The sequence below is a fragment of the Scylla paramamosain genome, chromosome 11 (genome assembly GCF_035594125.1).
Source record: "Scylla paramamosain isolate STU-SP2022 chromosome 11, ASM3559412v1, whole genome shotgun sequence".
Classification (NCBI taxonomy): Eukaryota; Metazoa; Arthropoda; class Malacostraca; order Decapoda; family Portunidae; genus Scylla; species Scylla paramamosain.
In genome coordinates, this window is record NC_087161.1 from 8,125,001 (window position 1) to 8,143,581 (window position 18,581).

The window sequence follows — 18,581 nt, forward strand, 5'->3', positions numbered from 1 at the left end:
TGGTTGATGATTACCACGGTAATGACGGTGTTGAGCCTAATTCGAACCATAATATTCATTTGTCTCTTTGAAGGCCGACCGATCAAAACAGCATCCGAGAAGAGCAAGGAAATCGATCACAAAAGAAAAACGCAAGACTTTTTCTGTGCCACCCGTCAGTCTGTACAGGGACACGATCAGCACGCGCGGGCACGACTGGCGGCCCGTGTTCGCCTTACTGAAATGTTTGCCGACATGGCGCGCGAGTTAAATTTGAATAAACCAATATTTACTGTACACTTCCCTGCACGCTGAAGGCCGCTGTGTTTGTGCTGGCGGCAGGACAGAGAGAGAGAGAGAGAGAGAGAGAGAGAGAGAGAGAGAGAGAGAGAGAGAGAGAGAGAGAGAGAGAGAGAGAGAGAGAAGGAGTAAAACAACAACAAAAACTCTAATTCCTCCAAAACTGCGGACGTGATATGAGGTTTTACCGTATCTCGTGACCTGCTCCGCCCCACACCCCAGCACCCCCGTCGCCATCGCTGTCCTCCCACCCTTACTTCGTCGCCTTCAATACAACGATGTCACGAGGAAGCATTGCTGTTCGCTGTTGTTTCTCTTCATCAGCATACACATACGAGTTCATTGCAGGGTGAAGCCTCTGTCAATAGTTAAAGGAACTAAGATACATCCCGCCATGCTGGCTCGAGGCGTCCTTGGAGGGTTGCTGGGTAAGGTGACCACTCCTCAACTTCTTTTTGTTTTTTTTGTTTTTGCTTTTTGTTTTGTTTTTTTTTCTTTTTCTTCTTCCTTTTCTTCCTTCTTCTTCTTCTTCTTCTTCTTCTTCTTCTTCTTCTTCTTCTTGTGAGCGGTTCTGCTTTGTATCGCTTCTCAGGTCGTCCTCTGCTTGCTTATGTTTTCTTCTGCACGGCTTCCTTTTCTCTGTCATAATGGTTCCTCAGTACTTATTCCCTGCTGGGTGAACAGGGACCACAAGGAGAAAGAATTCAAAGTCATAGCTATAATTATAGTTCACCAGATGGATGACTATGACCCCCTAGACTTTTTCGATGTGAGTTGAATGCGTGAACTGTTTTTATTGGTTTTTCATATATTTATTGACTTGAATGTCTGGTAAATTAGCGCGATCTATATTTTGTTTTCTATCATGGGTTACTTCTATGAATCTTTTTTTTTTTTAATTAATATTGATTTATTTTTTCCCTAACATAAAGCAAACGGACAATGGTTCAAATAATGCGAACCCACCAGTATAAACAAGGTGGTTTATACAGGTAGGAGCACGCTGGATACGCCTCTGCCGTCTTTCCCTCGCCACTTTGAATGTGTGCCGCCGTCAGTTTCTAACTTTGATATAGACTGAGAAACTTCGGTTCAAAGTTGTCTCCGTTTTGAATTTTTTATGCAAATACTTTCTTGAAAAAAAGTTTGGGAAAAGTTATCAGAATTTAAATGGTTTTCGAAGATCAGAATAAATGGAATCAAATGAAGCTTGAAGGAAGAATGATTGTCCTTTTAATGAGATTCAGGAAAGCTATATCCAGATGCTAATAACTTTGTAGCGGGTGTGGCGGCGCACTACTGTATCCTCCTCTGTGGGGGTTGAGAAGGAATCTCGAGGTCCTTGCAACACTGTACTACACCCTCGTGTTCTATCTCTTTAATTCGTCACGTAACTTATATGACGGAGTCGTAAAATTCTAACAACATAAATCTTTCTCTGCAGCATCTCCCGTGTTTATATTAAGAACATGAAAACATAAGAATATAAGAAAATACGTGAAGCTGCAAGAAGCTGTCAGGCTTACGCGTAGCAACCCCTGTACGAAAAAGACAGACTACATTTTGATCGAGGAAAAAATTACATTGGTAGACGAGTTTATGTCTTATAAGATATATATATAAAAAAAAAAATAATACTGCTATTTTCGTCGTTCTAGTTGTCGTCATCGTCGTCGTCGACGTCGTCGTCGCCGTTGTTGTTGTTGATGTTGTTGTTGTTGTTGTTGTTGTTGTTGTTGTTGTGGTTGTTGTTATTATTGTTGCTACTCTTACTATTACTACTACTACTACTACTATACTACTACTACTACTACTACTACTACTACTACTACTTCTACTATTACTACTACTGCTGCTGCTGCTGCTGTTGCTGCTGCTGCATCTCATGTCGTCGTTGGCATAATCTTTATAACATCAGCTTATAACAGTAGCATAAACACAAACAGTAGCAGTACAATTGAAACAAGACCAGCAGGAGTATACCAGTACCGGCATGAGGAACATGAAAGAGATAAAGGTGCAGCAAGCAGCCGTCCCACAAAACCCTTGAGCAACATGTGGATTAGGCGGAGGGGAGATGGTGCGTGATTGGAGCAATGAATCGGGACGAGAGAGAGAGAGAGAGAGAGAGAGAGAGAGAGAGAGAGAGAGAGAGAGAGAGAGAGAGAGAGAGATCCTGTGCACTATATGTAGAGTGCGTCCTGATGTCAGTGGTTGCCAACTCACAGCTTAGCTGGGGCGCGATACTTCAGTACTTAAACATTTTTCTTTTCTTTTCTTTTTCATCACTGTTTCATCCACTGCCTTAAGTATCATGTCACTAATTGAAAAATAAAAATAAATAGTTTGCAAATGTTATAGATAATGTTAGCAGTGTCCCGTGTGCAGGCCAGCGGGGCTATGCACTATTCTTGCATCTGCCACACACTTTTCTTTTCCTTTCTCTCCGCTAGAGAGAGAGAGAGAGAGAGAGAGAGAGAGAGAGAGAGAGAGAGATACTAATGCTACGACTCAAGGGCTATGAGGAAATTTACGAGATGCCATAAAGATTGTGGAGGTGTTATGAGGCAGATTACGAGGTGCTGTGGTCATTGTGGCCTGTGAGGATCATGAGGCAAAATCAGGGAGGGCTTTGTATGCACAGCGTGTGAGGGGCAACCCTTTGGCAATGAGCGGCGTCCTATATCGCGGACTATATTAGGCGTTATGGGTTGGGTGCAAGATGCCGAAAGGTAAGCGATGGGAAAACGAGGCGATGCGGAGGTTGTATTTGAGTCCTTAACTGTGAGATGTGTGAGGTGTTATGAGTCTGAGTCTGCTGAGTGAGCCGCCGCGGGAAAAAGCGCTGAAGTGGTGATCGCGTAATTCAAGAAGAGTTATGAGGCAGTGAGAATAATTTTACGAGGTGATACGAAGGCTATGAATCAATGGGCAAGATTGTGAGGGTTGCATTAGGATTACGAGTGTGGCCGCGAGAGTCAACCGGAGCAGAGAGAGAGAGAGAGAGAGAGAGAGAGAGAGAGAGAGAGAGAGAGAGAGAGAGAGCTCACCTTTGCCCCATATAGTAGTGCGGTCGTCGATGAAGTACTGGTCATCCTTGACAGTCCGCCGGTCCCCTGACACGACTACCTTCCACTCGGCGTGCACCTTTCCTCGTAGCACCACCCGGATAGCTGTCGAGAGTGAGGGAATTAGTGAGCTGCAGACACTAAAGACAACAGAAGAGAGGAAGTTGGAATGAAGAGATGAAAATGTTGAGGGAGATAATGGGTGTATCACTCAAGGAACATCTTCGAAATGAAAATAGGAAGGTGAGCAGGAGTGGAATGTATTATGGGATTGATAAGAAGATAAAAAATGGGATGGTTTAGGCACGTAGTAAGAAGAGAAGACCAGGAACCCATTAAAAGAATCTGGATGATACCAGCTGAGGGAGGAAGATCGTGGCGAAACCAGAAAATGAAATGGAAGAATGGAATTGCGGTAGAACTGCAAAGGTTGGCAGTCACAGAAGATGCAAGGGATAGAAACTACTGGAGGAAACTCTCACATGACACCGACCCCTGACTCTGTACTGAAACGGAGAGAGAAGACAGTTGCTCTCTATGGACTTTACCACTGAGCTAGCGAACATTGTGTGTGTGTGTGTGTGTGTGTGTGTGTGTGTGTGTGTGTGTGTGTGTGTGTGTGTGTGTGTGTGTGTGTGTGTGTGTGTGTGTGTGTGTGTGTGTGTGTGTGTGTGTGTGACAGCATATCATTAAATCACTAAGAAGACTGTTTGTTGCAGAAATGCATTTTCTGAGCGAGGCGACAGGAAAGAAGACATCTCGAGACTACTATGAAAGCAGGTGTGGTATTGGTGCACTCAGAGGAAAACCTGCAGTGAAGAGTGTCGTGGTGGTAGGAATATATAGAAGAGGGATCATGTGTGAGAGAGAGAGAGAGAGAGAGAGAGAGAGAGAGAGAGAGAGAGAGAGAGAGAGAGAGAGAGAGAGAGAGAGAGAGAGAGAGAGAGAGAGAGAGAGAGAGAGAACACGGGATAGCTCAGAACAGAGGACATTTCAGAACAGCACTCTTTTTCTTGTTTAATGTTTTCTACACTTTCGTTTTTCTATATTTGTATTTGTAAAATATTTCTCTTAACTTTCATTCCCGCCTCTCTCTCTCTCTCTCTCTCTCTCTCTCTCTCTCTCTCTCTCTCTCTCTCTCTCTCTCTCTCTCTCTCTCTCTCTCTAGGGAGGACCCTCTAATGAGAGACACGCCGAGTGTCATCTGCTGCTTTTGTCGATGCATTAAGTTACCGGAAAAAAATACAACTTTTTAAATGCAATTGTATTGGCTGTGAACTTACTACAAAAGGTATAATGCATTCAGCGATATACCAAGGAATGAAAGACGAGAGGGAGAGAGGTATTCTGGCTGTATGTAGGCCCCATTCATAACTTAATTCAACCTGATCAAGTATTGACAGGGATGCCAAGTGGAAAGGATAAAAGCAATTTGTAGGAGTTATTCGCTTTAATTTAATTTTTTTATCAATACGTCCTGCAAAATTAGGTCAAGTTAAGATAGTTCATGTGATTTTTAATGGATTATCTTGACTTGTTTCCGATAATAGTATGATTAAAGCAATCTGCTGGGGTTATTCGCTTTTCTTATTGGGACGTCTCGTAAGCTTGGATCACTGATTTTTTTTTGTGGAATAACTACATATGCCGCAGACCTGGCGCCGATAGTATGCAGGTCACAAGACATGGAGGTGTAACGCGCAGGGCACAAAAAAAAAAAAAACTATCGGTGACATACAATGTGGGAAATAATGATGTACAATAACTACAAGAAATGTAGTATGCAATATGAGTATGACATGACCACAAAGGTTCCTCGCCAAGGTTGCGCTTGACGAGGCTGCAACAGCTCCTTCCGGCAGGAGGCTGCTGGAACAGCAAAAAAGTTCCCTCTCGACGGGGCCCAAACTGTCAAGACGGAGAGGCAAAAGAAAAAATGAAAGAGAAATAATGGACGGCTTGACGGCGTCTTAATTTCGGGGCGTAGGTGTTTCACTGCTGCGCCACCAATTATGTGTTGGTGGTTATGGAAAGTCAGCTGTGCACTGAAAAGTATGAGTTACAGTTATTTATAATTTTACACGATATATAGGGGCTTGCAATCATTATGTAAACAGAAATCGTGTAAAAAATAATAATAATGGAAAAAATGATGGTTCGGGCGTTTGACATGTTAAATTGGACTATTTTTGTCCAAGTAAGTAATGAGCAAGTAATACTAATTTCTGCAATTTATTCTTGTTTACTGATTCTGATTTAAAATCTAATAGCTAAAACACTAGAAAAGCACAAATAAATAATAAAAAAAAATCCCTTAATATGTTACGCAGGGTGGGCAAGATTTTTGTAGTTTTTAATTAAAATGTTTAAAATTTAAATTATAATTTGGTTATTGACTTCTTTTTGGTATTCAAGTTCTTTTGCTTTGATAAAGTTTATTAAAGTTCAGTTCTGTTTTGATTCTGATTGATTAAGTTGGATGGTAATTTTGTTTTATATTTTGTTTACTTGTTGTTAGTTGTTAAGATTAAAGACATTAATATAGTAGCTGCCACCAGCCGTGGTTTTTTGCCTAATATATATATATTTTTTTACTTGTTTTATATGATAGGGTTTGAGCCGGAGATCTATAAGGCACTGGAAAATCCCAAAACAACCGGATTGACTTTGTTTTAAGTAAGTTTCTAAATAAATGAAGTTTTCAAATGATTTTTCTCTCTTCTGATTAACAATGATATTTCAAGTAATTAGTTTCGTTTACCTCGTCCCCGCTTCGACCAGTGATGCTGCTGTACCCCTCGGTAATCTTGTAACTGGACCTTTCCTGACGGTGAGGGCTGACTAGAGTGACTGGTGGACTCGGTGGTAAGTGGGGACGGCGTAACATTATTATTTGTATTTTATTTTTTTTAATTTCCTTCCTATTTCCAATTGTGTCCCATGACAAATATTTAGGTATGTAGTACAGCGCAAAATAGCGATGCCATCTGGCGGCAGTTAGGTTGGATAGTACTAGAATAGAAACATCGTGTAAATTAAATAACATCAATATAATTAGAGCGTATCAAACCGACTTCGTGTTAAAAAAAAATCGTAAAAGTTATGTCATTATGCAACAAGGAGAGGGAGCAGCACAGCGCACCATTCACACAGCCTAGTGTACCCATCCAGCCCATTGCTCCTGCCATCCACCATCCTCGTACGTCTCATTGCTTCACTTTCAGTCTCGGTGAATCTCATCTACCACTCATCTTCTCATATTCCCTTATCAGCTAGTCCAATCTCTGAATCTGAAATAATTTACAGCAAGTCGATGGTTCCACGCTTAACTCATCCGTAATATATTAATTAATAAATTAAACCTTCATTTTTATGACAGTAAACTTGTATCTTTGAATAATATAATAAAAATATCGATGAAAGATAAAATAAGACTTAATAATGTAGTACACCCGATAGAGTGAAGGATAAACAACAAAAAGGAGTAAAAATTCACAATGTCAGGAAAGTTAATATCTGGAATAGTCTCCCTGATGATGTGGCAGAAAGTGAAAATATTAATGCGTTTAAAGTCAAGATAGACATGAGACTGAAAAGCTGAGAAGCACACTACCAGAGCTATAAATCCCCTACCTCTTTTATAACACCTAAGTCAAGAACACAACACTGAGGACAGTATACAGGTAGAGACGTGGCAGCGAGGTTACCGGGCTAGTGTTGTGTTAAATTTGGCTTGATTTCTTCACTTCTGCTTATTCCATGGCTTTGTGGTGAGCGCAGATAATTCATTAAGGCCTGATGGTGATGTGCAGAGAGTGTGGTGCATAATTAACATGTGGTGACTTGAAAATAGGTGGTTGTGAGGTGTCTCTTCTTGTTAAGTACTGAGTGTGTTTTGCTCCCTTGTGCTTGTTTGTTATAAACAAAGATATGGTGGTGTGTATGTGTATTGTGTGTAGGCAATGATCTTTCTTGAAATGGGGTACTGTTAAGAATGACCTCATAAATACTCGGATCAAGAGTGTTGTTTTTCTTTCTTGTCGTCTTCGTTACCAGATTTCTTGGCGCTCTCTCTCCCTTTTAGACCGTAAGACATTAAGGTAGCTTGGTTTTGGTTTGATTTTGATAGTATTACAGACTTAACAAGGTATAATGCTTGCCAGCATCCCTTTTATAGTGTCTATATTCTTATCACAGCCTGCAGGTGCAGGTGCTTTTTTTCTTTCTGTGACGACAGGCAGCGCTGTGTGCGTGTATGTGTGTGATATTTCACTATTACACTACGAGTATTACTGCATCGTCTTACGATTATGGTGAACATTTCTTTATTACTGCATTGTGATATATATATATATATATATATATATATATATATATATATATATATATATATATATATATATATATATATATATATATATATATATATATATATATATAACAGTGCTTTAGACCTCCCAGTGAGGTCTAAAGCACTCTTCAGGGGGTGCTGTGAACTTATCATTAAACCCAGCTGTGACCTCACTGAACGTTTCCCTTTGTGTCTCACAACACAAGGGGGCAGTCACAGCCTGCCCTCTAAAGACAACTCTCTTCCTCCACACAAAACTACAAGCACCTAATAACACACACACCCTTCACTCAAAAATTTTAAAATCATGGCGACTCCTACACCAGCCTCGGAGTCCCCATCTGGGGAGGGGACCATAAATGTCCCCAGGTCGGACTGCCTTTCTGTCGACGACCCTAAGTGTCTTGACACCCCCCTCAACTTTTTCTTCATTAACTTCTGCAACATTCGCGGTCTAAGATCTAATTTTCAATCTGTAGAACACCACCTCTCCTCTTCTAAACCTCATCTTCTTTTCCTCACTGAAACTCAGGTGTCTGAGGCAACTGACAGTAGCCCCTTTTCTGTTCCCTCCTACTTTCTCTATCCTCATTTTCGATCCAAAGCTGGATGCTGCGTTTATGTGCGCAATGACTTAACCTGCTCTCGTGCCCACGCTCTTGAATCTTCTGAGCTTTCCACCATCTGGCTACGACTACAGAGTCATTCTCATACTAAATTTATCTGTGCTGTATACCTCTCTCCTAACTCCTCTGACTATAAGAAATTCTTTGACTACTTAACTTCCAAAGTGGAGCACATTCTGACCCTCTTCCCTTTTGCAGAGATCTCCATTCTTGGAGACTTCAATGTTCACCACCACCTTTGGCTTTCCTCTCCCTTCACTGACCATCCTGGTGAACTAGCCTACAACTTTGCTATCCTCCATGACCTAGAGCAATTGGTGCAACACCCTACTCGTATTCCTGACCGTCTTGGAGATACGCCCAACATTCTTGACCTTTTCCTGACCTCTAATCCTTCTGCTTATGCTGTCACCCTTTCTTCTCCGTTGGGCTCCTCCGATCACAATCTCATATCTTTATCTTGTCCTATCACTCCAATCCCTCCTCAGGATCCCCCTAAGCGAAGGTGCCTCTGGGGTTTTGCCTCTGCTAGTTGCGGGGACCTGAGGAGGTATTTTGCTGATTTTCCTTGGAATGACTACTGCTTCCGTGTCAGAGACCCGTCTTTGTGTGCTGAGCGCATAACAGAGGTTATAGTGTCTGGCATGGAGGCGTACATTCCTCACTCTTTTTCTCGTCTTAAACCTTCTAAACCTTGGTTTAACACAGCTTGTTTTCGTGCTATACATGATAGAGAGGTGGCCCACAAAAGGTACTTAAGCCTTCCATCACCAGAATCTCATGCACTTTATATTTCTGCCCGGAACCATGCCAAGTCTGTTCTCCAACTAGCCAAAAACTCCTTCATTAACAGAAAATGTCAAAACCTTTCAAGATCTAACTCCCCTCGTGATTTCTGGCATCTAGCCAAAAATATCTCCAATAACTTTGCTTCTTCTTCTTTCTCTCCTCTTCTTCAACCAGATGGCACCACTGCTATCACATCTATTTCTAAAGCTGAACTCTTTGCTCAAACCTTTGCTAAAAACTCTACCTTGGACGATTCTGGGCTTGTTCCTCCCTCTCCTCCACCCTCTGACTACTTCATGCCACCTATTAAAATTCTTCGCAATGATGTTTTCCATGCCCTCGCTGGCCTAAACCCTCGGAAGGCTTATGGACCTGATGGGGTCCCTCCTATTGTTCTCCGAAACTGTGCCTCCGTGCTTGCACCTTGCCTAGTCAAGCTCTTTCAGCTCTGTCTGTCAACATCTACCTTTCCTTCTTGCTGGAAGTTTGCCTACATTCAACCTGTTCCTAAAAAGGGTGACCGCTCTAATCCCTCAAACTACCGTCCTATTGCTTTAATTTCCTGCTTATCTAAAGTTTTTGAATCTATCCTCAACAGGAAGATTCTTAAACATCTATCACTTCACAACCTTCTATCTGATCGCCAGTATGGGTTCCGTCAAGGCCGCTCTACTGGTGATCTTCTGGCTTTCCTTACTGAGTCTTGGTCATCCTCTTTTAGAGATTTTGGTGAAACTTTTGCTGTTGCCTTGGACATATCAAAAGCCTTTGATAGAGTCTGGCACAAAGCTTTGATTTCCAAACTACCCTCTTACGGTTTCTATCCTTCTCTCTGTAACTTCATCTCAAGTTTCCTTTCTGACCGTTCTATTGCTGCCGTGGTAGACGGTCACTGTTCTTCTCCGAAATCTATTAACAGTGGTGTTCCTCAGGGTTCCTGTCACCCACTCTCTTCTTATTATTCATTAATGATCTTCTAAACCAAACTTCTTGTCCTATCCACTCCTACGCTGATGATACCACCCTGCACTTTTCCACGTCTTTTCATAGACATCCAACCCTTCAGGAGGTAAACATATCACGCAGGGAAGCCACAGAACGCCTGACTTCTGATCTTTCTAAAATTTCTGATTGGGGCAGAGCAAACTTGGTATTGTTCAATGCCTCAAAAACTCAATTCCTCCATCTATCAACTCGGCACAACCTTCCAGACAACTATCCCCTCTTCTTCAATGACACTCAACTGTCCCCCTCTTCTACACTGAACATCCTCGGTCTGTCCTTTACTTATAATCTGAACTGGAAACTTCAAATCTCATCTCTAGCTAAAACAGCTTCTATAAAGTTAAGTGTTCTGAGACGTCTCCGCCAGTTTTTCTCACCTCCCCAGATGCTTACTCTGTACAAGGGCCTTATCCGTCCATGTATGGAGTATGCTTCACATGTCTGGGGGGATTCCACTCATACTGCTCTTCTAGACAGGGTGGAATCAAAAGCTTTTCGTCTCATCAACTCCTCTCCTCTAACTGACTGTCTTCAGCCTCTCTCTCACCGCCGCAATGTTGCATATCTAGCTGTCTTCTACTGCTATTTTCATGCTAACTGTTCTTTTGATCTTGCTAAATGCATGCCTCCCCTCCTTCCGCGGCCTCGCTGCACAAGACTTTCTTCTTTCTCTCACCACTATTCTGTCCACCTCTCTAACGCAAGAGTTAACCAGTATTCTCAATCATTCATCCCTTTCTCTGGTAAACTCTGGAACTCCCTGCCTGCTTCTGTATTTCCACCTTCCTATGACTTGAATTCCTTCAAGAGGGAGGTTTCAAGACACTTATCCACCAATTTTTGACCACTGCTTTGACTCTTTTATGGGACTGGCATCTCAGTGGGCATTTTTTTTATTAAATTTTTGTTGCCCTTGGCCAGTATCCTTCTTATAAAAAAAAAAAAAAAAAAAAAAAAAATATATATATATATATATATATATATATATATATATATATATATATATATATATATATATATATATATATATATATATATATATATATATATTGGGACCTATGTTCTCGAACTTAATTAGTTACTGAATGCCGTTTGAAATTCGAAATGTTCGAAAGCAGAAACTACTCTCTCCATAGGAATCAATGTACGAGTAGAATGGATTAATCCGTTCCCAGACTATCTTAGACTAATCTTAGTCCACACTATCTTAGCGACATACGACAGACGCTCCCACAGCCAAGATGGCTGCTTCACAAGATCTCCAGCTAATTACATCCTTTCTGGATAAATAATATTTATCAAGAAAGGATGTAATGAATGAACTTAGTGACTCAGAACTCATTAAAAAATACTGTTTAGACCGATCTAGTGAGAGAAGCCTTACAGAGAAACACAGAGAGGTGCAACCCACTTACCGCCAAAATGAAGGTGATCATAACACTTAGGCATCTTGCTGCTGGGAAAAGCTACTGTAAAAATGCAGTTGTGCAGTGGTGATGGCTTTGGGGGTCATCGAGAGAGGCACAGGTGGCTCGGGATTACTCCCGAGTGCTGAAAACTGTTTGTTTACATCGAGCTTTTCAACGGGATCGCACTTCCCTATTTCAAAAATTGAATTACTGTCTTACACTCTGTGTCTCTCCTCCGTATATATAAAAACGAAGTAGATATTTGTAAAAAAATATAAACTAGTGATAAACGGCATCTTTTGCTATGTCTTTTAATATTTGAAATCAAGTAACTTTGTTCTGGAACCGAATTATGGTGCCACAACTGAACTAGTTCCACTGTGTTATGTTACGGTGCTCTAGAAAAACAATCACGTTCATGATTGTTCACTTTTTTCTGCAGCACACAGACAGGATGGCGGGCCTGTCTGATGGTGAATAGTAATTAAAGACTGGTTATATGCATTAATACGAGAAATACTTTAATGGATGTCCACGTTTTATGCAGTACAGTGACGGGCTGACTGACGGATCTGTCCAATTTTTTTTTTTCTGCTGACACTTCATGAACATATGGGTTTAGTGAATTAATATTTTTCTTAATCCAAGGTTTTCTTCACAACGTTAGCTGTTGATTCTGACAATTATAAGAGCAGAAATGTTGCTGCAAATCTATTAATAATATACTTGCATTGCACGACACACACACACACACACACACACACACACACACACACACACACACACATATATATATATATATATATATATATATATATATATATATATATATATATATATATATATATATATATATATATATATATATATATATATATATATATATATATATATATATATATATATATATATATATATATATATATATATATATATATATATATATATATTATTATTATTATTATTATTATTATTATTATTATTATGGCCCTCGTACCTGCCTCGCCAACCACTAATCTCTCCAACTAACCATCGGCTTCGAATACCGTCTCGACCACATCGTAGCGGCATCATAAAGACGAAGCCTTAGAAACATGTCTCGAGTCACGTCTCGATCGAGCTAACCGAGCTAACGACTGACTTCCACCTCCATGCTACGTCAGTCTCATTCGCCTTTCGCAGTTTGAACCATCCTCCTTCCTGCTGCCTGGATTCGGTTACATCGTCGTGAGTCAGAAGACGTGACGAACACGAACACTCGCACACGTACGATCACACTCTTCATTACGTACATACCTGAGCTACTTATATTTGTGTTGTATTTTGGGTCTATATTTGTTTTCCCTTATTGCTTATTATTTAGTACATGTTACATTCACTTTGTTGCTTATTGACTTGTATATGTTTCGTCACCTTTGGTTTCCATTATTGCTCATTAACTTTTATATGTTATGTAAACTGTACATACTTGAACCCAAGCGGAATCACTGTGTCCTAGAAAAGTTGCACGCGCTATGCCTGCTTCACGTGGTGAATATTCAGTTTAATAATGATTTTAAGTTTTATTTCATACTCGTTTCATAAATACTTCATACTCGTTTTATATTCGTTATACATACTCGTTTTATATTCGTTATTTATATATATATATATATATATATATATATATATATATATATATATATATATATATATATATATATATATATATATATATATATATATATATATATATATATATATATATATATATATATATATATATATATATATATATAAACGAACGCATGACTTGGTAAATTGTTGCTTCTCATACTTATAATGCTGTTTATATTCTTTACCGAAGACCTGACTAGTTATGATCACCGTCATGACTAGCGAAAAGGCTACCTATTAATATGGAACTTGAAATCGTACCCTTAACGCCTCAGAATTACCGGACATTAATTGTATCCGAAGCATCATGAAATGGAGGTCTGTCTGTCGCAGCCTCATAGACTCAAAGGCCCTTTATTGGCAGCCTAGCCATCATGAATATCGGTCTGGCGTCTCACCTGTGGAAACTTGCAAGTGTCCACAGGTGAGACGCCAGACCAATATTCATTAACTCACATTTACCGTTACTTCGACTGTTTGATTTATATACAAATAAATAATACAATATTGATGATTTAGTCTAAAGACAGTCACACTATTTATGATCATTAGAAAGTAATATTTTGATTTAAAAAATTTATCTTAACCGAAGACTATTCATGAATAATTGCTGAATATTTGCAAAAAAAAAAAAAAAATAAATAAATAAAAATAAATAAAATAAATAAATAAATAAAATAAAAAAAAAATAAATAATGAAAAGTAAATAACGTTAGGATCGTTGTTTAATAAATTTGAAGTTTTGAATGGGCTTATAAAAGTATTCCAATTGAAGCGTTACTTCTATGTGTCAACTATTTGTCTTCATTACTTCTCTCAAAATACATGAATGCTCTGAGTGGCCATGTGGGGATGTAAACAGTGATTGGATCGTGTGAATAATTGTGACATTGAGTTGTCATATTTTTATTTACTATCGTACTGACAACATGTATATCCCCAGCTGCAAACTCTGTACAGGGTCCTTATCTGTCCATGTATGGAGTATGCTTCACATGTTTAGGGGATGGGGTTCCAGTCATAACGCTATTTTTGATAGGGTGGAATCGGAATCTTTTTATCTTACCAATTCATCTCCTCTGACTACTTTCAGCCTCTTTCTCATCGACACATTGTTGCATCTCTTGCTATCTTCTACCGCTATTTTCACGTTAACTGCTCTTCTGATCTTGTTAACTGCAAGCTCCCCTCTAAACTGCAAGTTTAGCAAGCTAACTTGCTAAACTGCTAACTCCCCTCCTCCCGCAGCCTCGCTGCACAAGACTTTTTCTTCTCTCATCCCTATTCTGTCCACCTGTCTAATGTAAGAGTTACCCAGTATTCTGTCATTCATCCCTTTCTCTGGTAAACACTGAAGCTCTCTGCCCGCTTCTGTACTTCCTCCTTCCTATGACTTGAACTCTTTCTAGAGGGAGGTTTCAAGACATTTATCTTTTTTTTTTCTTTTTATCATTCTGTATGATATCTGTATGGGAACTGACAATAAGTCGGCCTTTTTTTTCGCTCATAATTTTTGTTGCCCTTAGCCAGTGGCCTTCCTACATAAAAAAAAAGTTTTTTTTATTGATGTGTTCTACAGTTGTTTGTACAGTCAATATAAGAAGATGGGAAGGCATTGGCTGATAAATAGAATATACTTAGTAATCAAGTTGTTGGTGCCGAGTCACTAGGGAGAAGATAAGGTGCATTTATGTATGAGGATGACAAAGGATATAGCTACGTATGTTGTAGACGTTGTAGCTTATCTTATTTTTCTCGTTTTAATGCACTTAAACGAAATTATGAAATTACAGGCTTGATGTTGAGTAGGAAGGCAATACTATCTCATCTGAACTAAGGGTAGCTAATTGTGCCTCTGCTAATTCATTAGGAAAGGCTTACTATTTCTGTAAACGCTTGCAAGGCTCTGAGGAAGCTTGCCAGTGTTATGTAAATCCTGGCAGACTCGGAGAAAGGCTTGCCAAGGGACAACATTTATGCCCCTTGGAGAGAGAGAAAAAAAAAAAAAAAATGAAATCCTAAACATAGTCCTCAGTCCTGATTCTGTCATTATTTCCAGAATGTCCCATAATTAGAAATGGAGCCAGACTTGATGAGTGGACTTGAGTGATGTTCACGTAGAAAAAAAAAAAAAAAACTATTCTTACCATTAAGTATTCATAGTTTCATGCTTCACAACTTAGAACCAATACACGTAACTTGTCAGTAAGGACATTAATACTGATTCTGCATTTGGGAACTTGAAATAAAATGATGAGTGTTAGGGATTTCCCAATTGGACGCGAATACCATTAAGTCTATTTTTCAGAAATTCAGGAATATTTCACGTTGGTGCCTGGAGCTGAATTACGCAGATCGCTCTATATATATTTCAAAGGACGGCCAAATGTCAAGCTACTATTGGTGACGATTACTTGCAGCACGTAACCTTTCACAGTGAGGTGACCGAGAGAAGACGGTCTGCGAGGATAGTCTGCTTCCGGGGTGGCAGGCAAATGTTAGACGTGTGAGGCGACAGACGTGTGAGCCTCTCGCTGGTGAATAAGTGAGCACACCCGTGTCCTTGATCTTCGTGGCTGGCGCTTACAGACGAGTGGCACCTGAATAGCAGGCCCTGTGTTGCTGAAGTAATAGACGATCAGCCTGCAGGGACACAATATCCTCCAATTTGGATGATTCTTTTTTACCTTTCTTTTGGGACTGGCACTGTTTTTTTTTCACTTGCTCGTTTGTTGCCCTTGGCCAGTGCCTCATACATAAAAAAAGTAAAAATAAATAAACAAATTAAAATAAATGAAAAATATAAATAAATAAAAAAATAAATAAATAAAAAATAAGAATCTTACGACCTCCCCTTCCCAGCGCCTGGCTCAGGAAAGATCAGGCTTGCAGTGGGTGAGGCGGGTCACCTGGTGGTCCAGGAGTGTTCCTCATGAACTGCCGCCAATCATATGTACCGGATAAAGCAATGCTGCATGAAACACTGACGAAAAATGCAGCGCCATTCCCAGTCTGCATCTTGAATTACAGTGGATATCTTTTGACTGACACGGAATCTTGAAAATATATATCGGCAATGTCATGTTTAAATAAAGATACTTCGATCCCCAGATTTGGCTTTATTTCTCTGAAAAGACAAGCAGGACAGACGACAAGACAAGACAAGACAATACAAACACACACACACAGAAAAAAAAAGACAAAAACAGACAAACAAATACAAGGCAATACAGAAACACACACAAAGGCAAGACAGACAGACAAAGAAAAAAAAAACAAGACGAAGGTAAACAAAGACAAAAGAAACAAAGATAAGGCAATACAGAAACACAGACAGAAAGGCAAGACAAGATAAAAACGCAAGAAAACAAAGACAAACACAAGAAACACGGATAAACAGATAAACGAAGACACGGCAAGACAAACACAGACAGACAGGAGCACAAGACGAAACGGAAAGAGGCAAAACAAACACAGACAAAGACGAGACAAAATGAAACAAACGGTCAGAAAGCTAAGACAAAAACACAAAACAACAAAACAAACACAGGAGAGACGGAGGGATAAGACAAAAGACAAAAACACAGACAGACCCAGTGCCCTTAATAATACATGTAGGTTAGATCACAAGTCCTCAATGATTCTGAAGCTGGTGTAGTGTTTCCGTGATGCTCATGTCGGCATACCGCCTTGAGGTCTTGCAAGTAATCTTGTTTATGTAATAAGACCACGCCGCTCATCCATCGCCCGCACCAGCTGCATATTTCCAGCTATAACACATACACACACACACACACACACACATACACACACGGGGGGGGGGGGGGAAGAGAGAGAGAGAGAGAGAGAGAGAGAGCGCACTTGTGATACTAAATATATCAGTAACTATGGTAATGACCTTGTTATTGATGATGAGTGTTAGAGCTCTCTCTCTCTCTCTCTCTCTCTCTCTCTCTCTCTCTCTCTCTCTCTCTCTCTCTCTCCCTCCCCCCCTAATCCCCCACTCCTATCCATCCTGTGTCCTTGGATCTCCACACCCCCGTCTCTCTCTCTCTCTCTCTCTCTCTCTCTCTCTGAGCACGGCATGAGGGAAGGAGATTGAGTAAAGCGAGAGACGACCGTGAAAGAACTTAATGGAATGGAAGAAGAGGGGAGGAGGGAAGCAGGGAGGAAGAAGGGAGGTAATAGCAGGTGAGAGAGAGAGAGAGTGAGAGAGAGAGAGAACACAAACTAGACAAAAAATGGACGGTTTCACAAACAAAAACGCGGGAATAGGAAAAAAGACAAGTAAACAAGAAATACGGAAGTGGAGGTTGAGACGGATAGACAGACAGACAGACAAACAGACGCACCAACAGATAGGCAGATAGACAAACAGACAAGCAGAAAGACACTCGTGAGACTGAGACAAAGAAAAACAGATAGATAGATGCACCAACAACAGACAAATAGACAGATATACAGACATAGGCAGACAGACACTTTCAGGAGATCGAGACGGGGAAACAGATAGACAGACAAACTAATAGACAGACACAGACAGACAGATAAACAAACAAACGGACAGAAAGACACATTTTGGAGAATTGTCGCTAATTATGCAATCATGGGCAATTTGTTGGCGCCAAGGCTCATCACGGCCTATTGGTGCAGGCCTACCACATCCCCGGCGCCGTGTCGTGATTGGTGACACGCTCCCTCCCTCTGATACAATAGCCAATCAGCTCGCGTCTCATCTTACACTAATGAAAAAAGTGAAAAAAAAAGACTTGGAAAGGACTGGAAAAAGGCAAAAAAAGGAAAAAAGAAATTCGGAAAAGCAAAGTATAAAGCAAAAATGATACTGAAAATTTAGAGAAAAAAGTGGTGAAAAAATGGAAATACAAAGAAAAAAAAGAAATTCGGAAAAGCAAAGTATAAAGCAAAAATGATACTAAAAATTTAGAGAAAAAAGTGGTGAAAAAATGGAAATACAAAGAAAAAAAGAAAGAAAACTAGTTTTAACACTTGAGACTTAGAGAAAAATGAAAGAAAAAGGCGAATCTCACAGAACTCGGAAAATAACACTAGAAATTTAGAGATAAAACGGTGATATGTTTTGAAAGGCAAAGAAAAAGAAAAATTTACATCTTGCAGTAAGCAAAAAATAACACAAAATTTAGACTGAGACAGAAAGAGAGAGAGAGAGAAAAAAAAAAAATAAAACAATGAAAAGTTTACATTTTACATTACAAAAAAAAAAAAAAAATAAATAAATAAAAATAAATAAATAAAAAAGACTGCAAATGAAGAGAAAAGCCAAGAAAGGCAAAAACAAAAAAAAAAAACATCTCTCAAATCCACATCACACAAAAATTAATCCTGGATATATATATATATATATATATATATATATATA

General features: G+C 39.7%; 1 protein-coding gene and 1 long non-coding RNA gene across 5 annotated transcripts in view; one reads left to right on the top strand and one right to left on the bottom strand.

Annotated features, from left to right (window-relative positions):
* Nucleotides 1-18,581, bottom strand: part of LOC135104917 (arrestin domain-containing protein 2-like) — a 161,670-nt gene that overhangs the window by 8,896 nt on the left and 134,193 nt on the right. For 2 of the 3 annotated variants that reach the window (XM_064012675.1, XM_064012674.1), the window contains exon 4: nucleotides 3,330-3,452. In XM_064012675.1, the coding sequence (XP_063868745.1) occupies nucleotides 3,330-3,452 (123 nt within the window). Of the gene's footprint in view, nucleotides 1-3,329; nucleotides 3,453-11,533; nucleotides 11,687-18,581 lie in introns of those variants that run through there. The other variant, XM_064012676.1, reaches the window with a different exon arrangement.
* On the top strand, nucleotides 12,689-16,985 carry LOC135104920 (uncharacterized). Of its 2 annotated transcripts, XR_010270596.1 has the most exons (3): nucleotides 12,689-12,793; nucleotides 15,621-15,810; nucleotides 16,046-16,985. It is a non-coding gene; the product is annotated as an uncharacterized LOC135104920 (long non-coding RNA). The 2 variants fall into 2 exon arrangements; XR_010270595.1 differs by having other exon boundaries at nucleotides 15,621-16,985.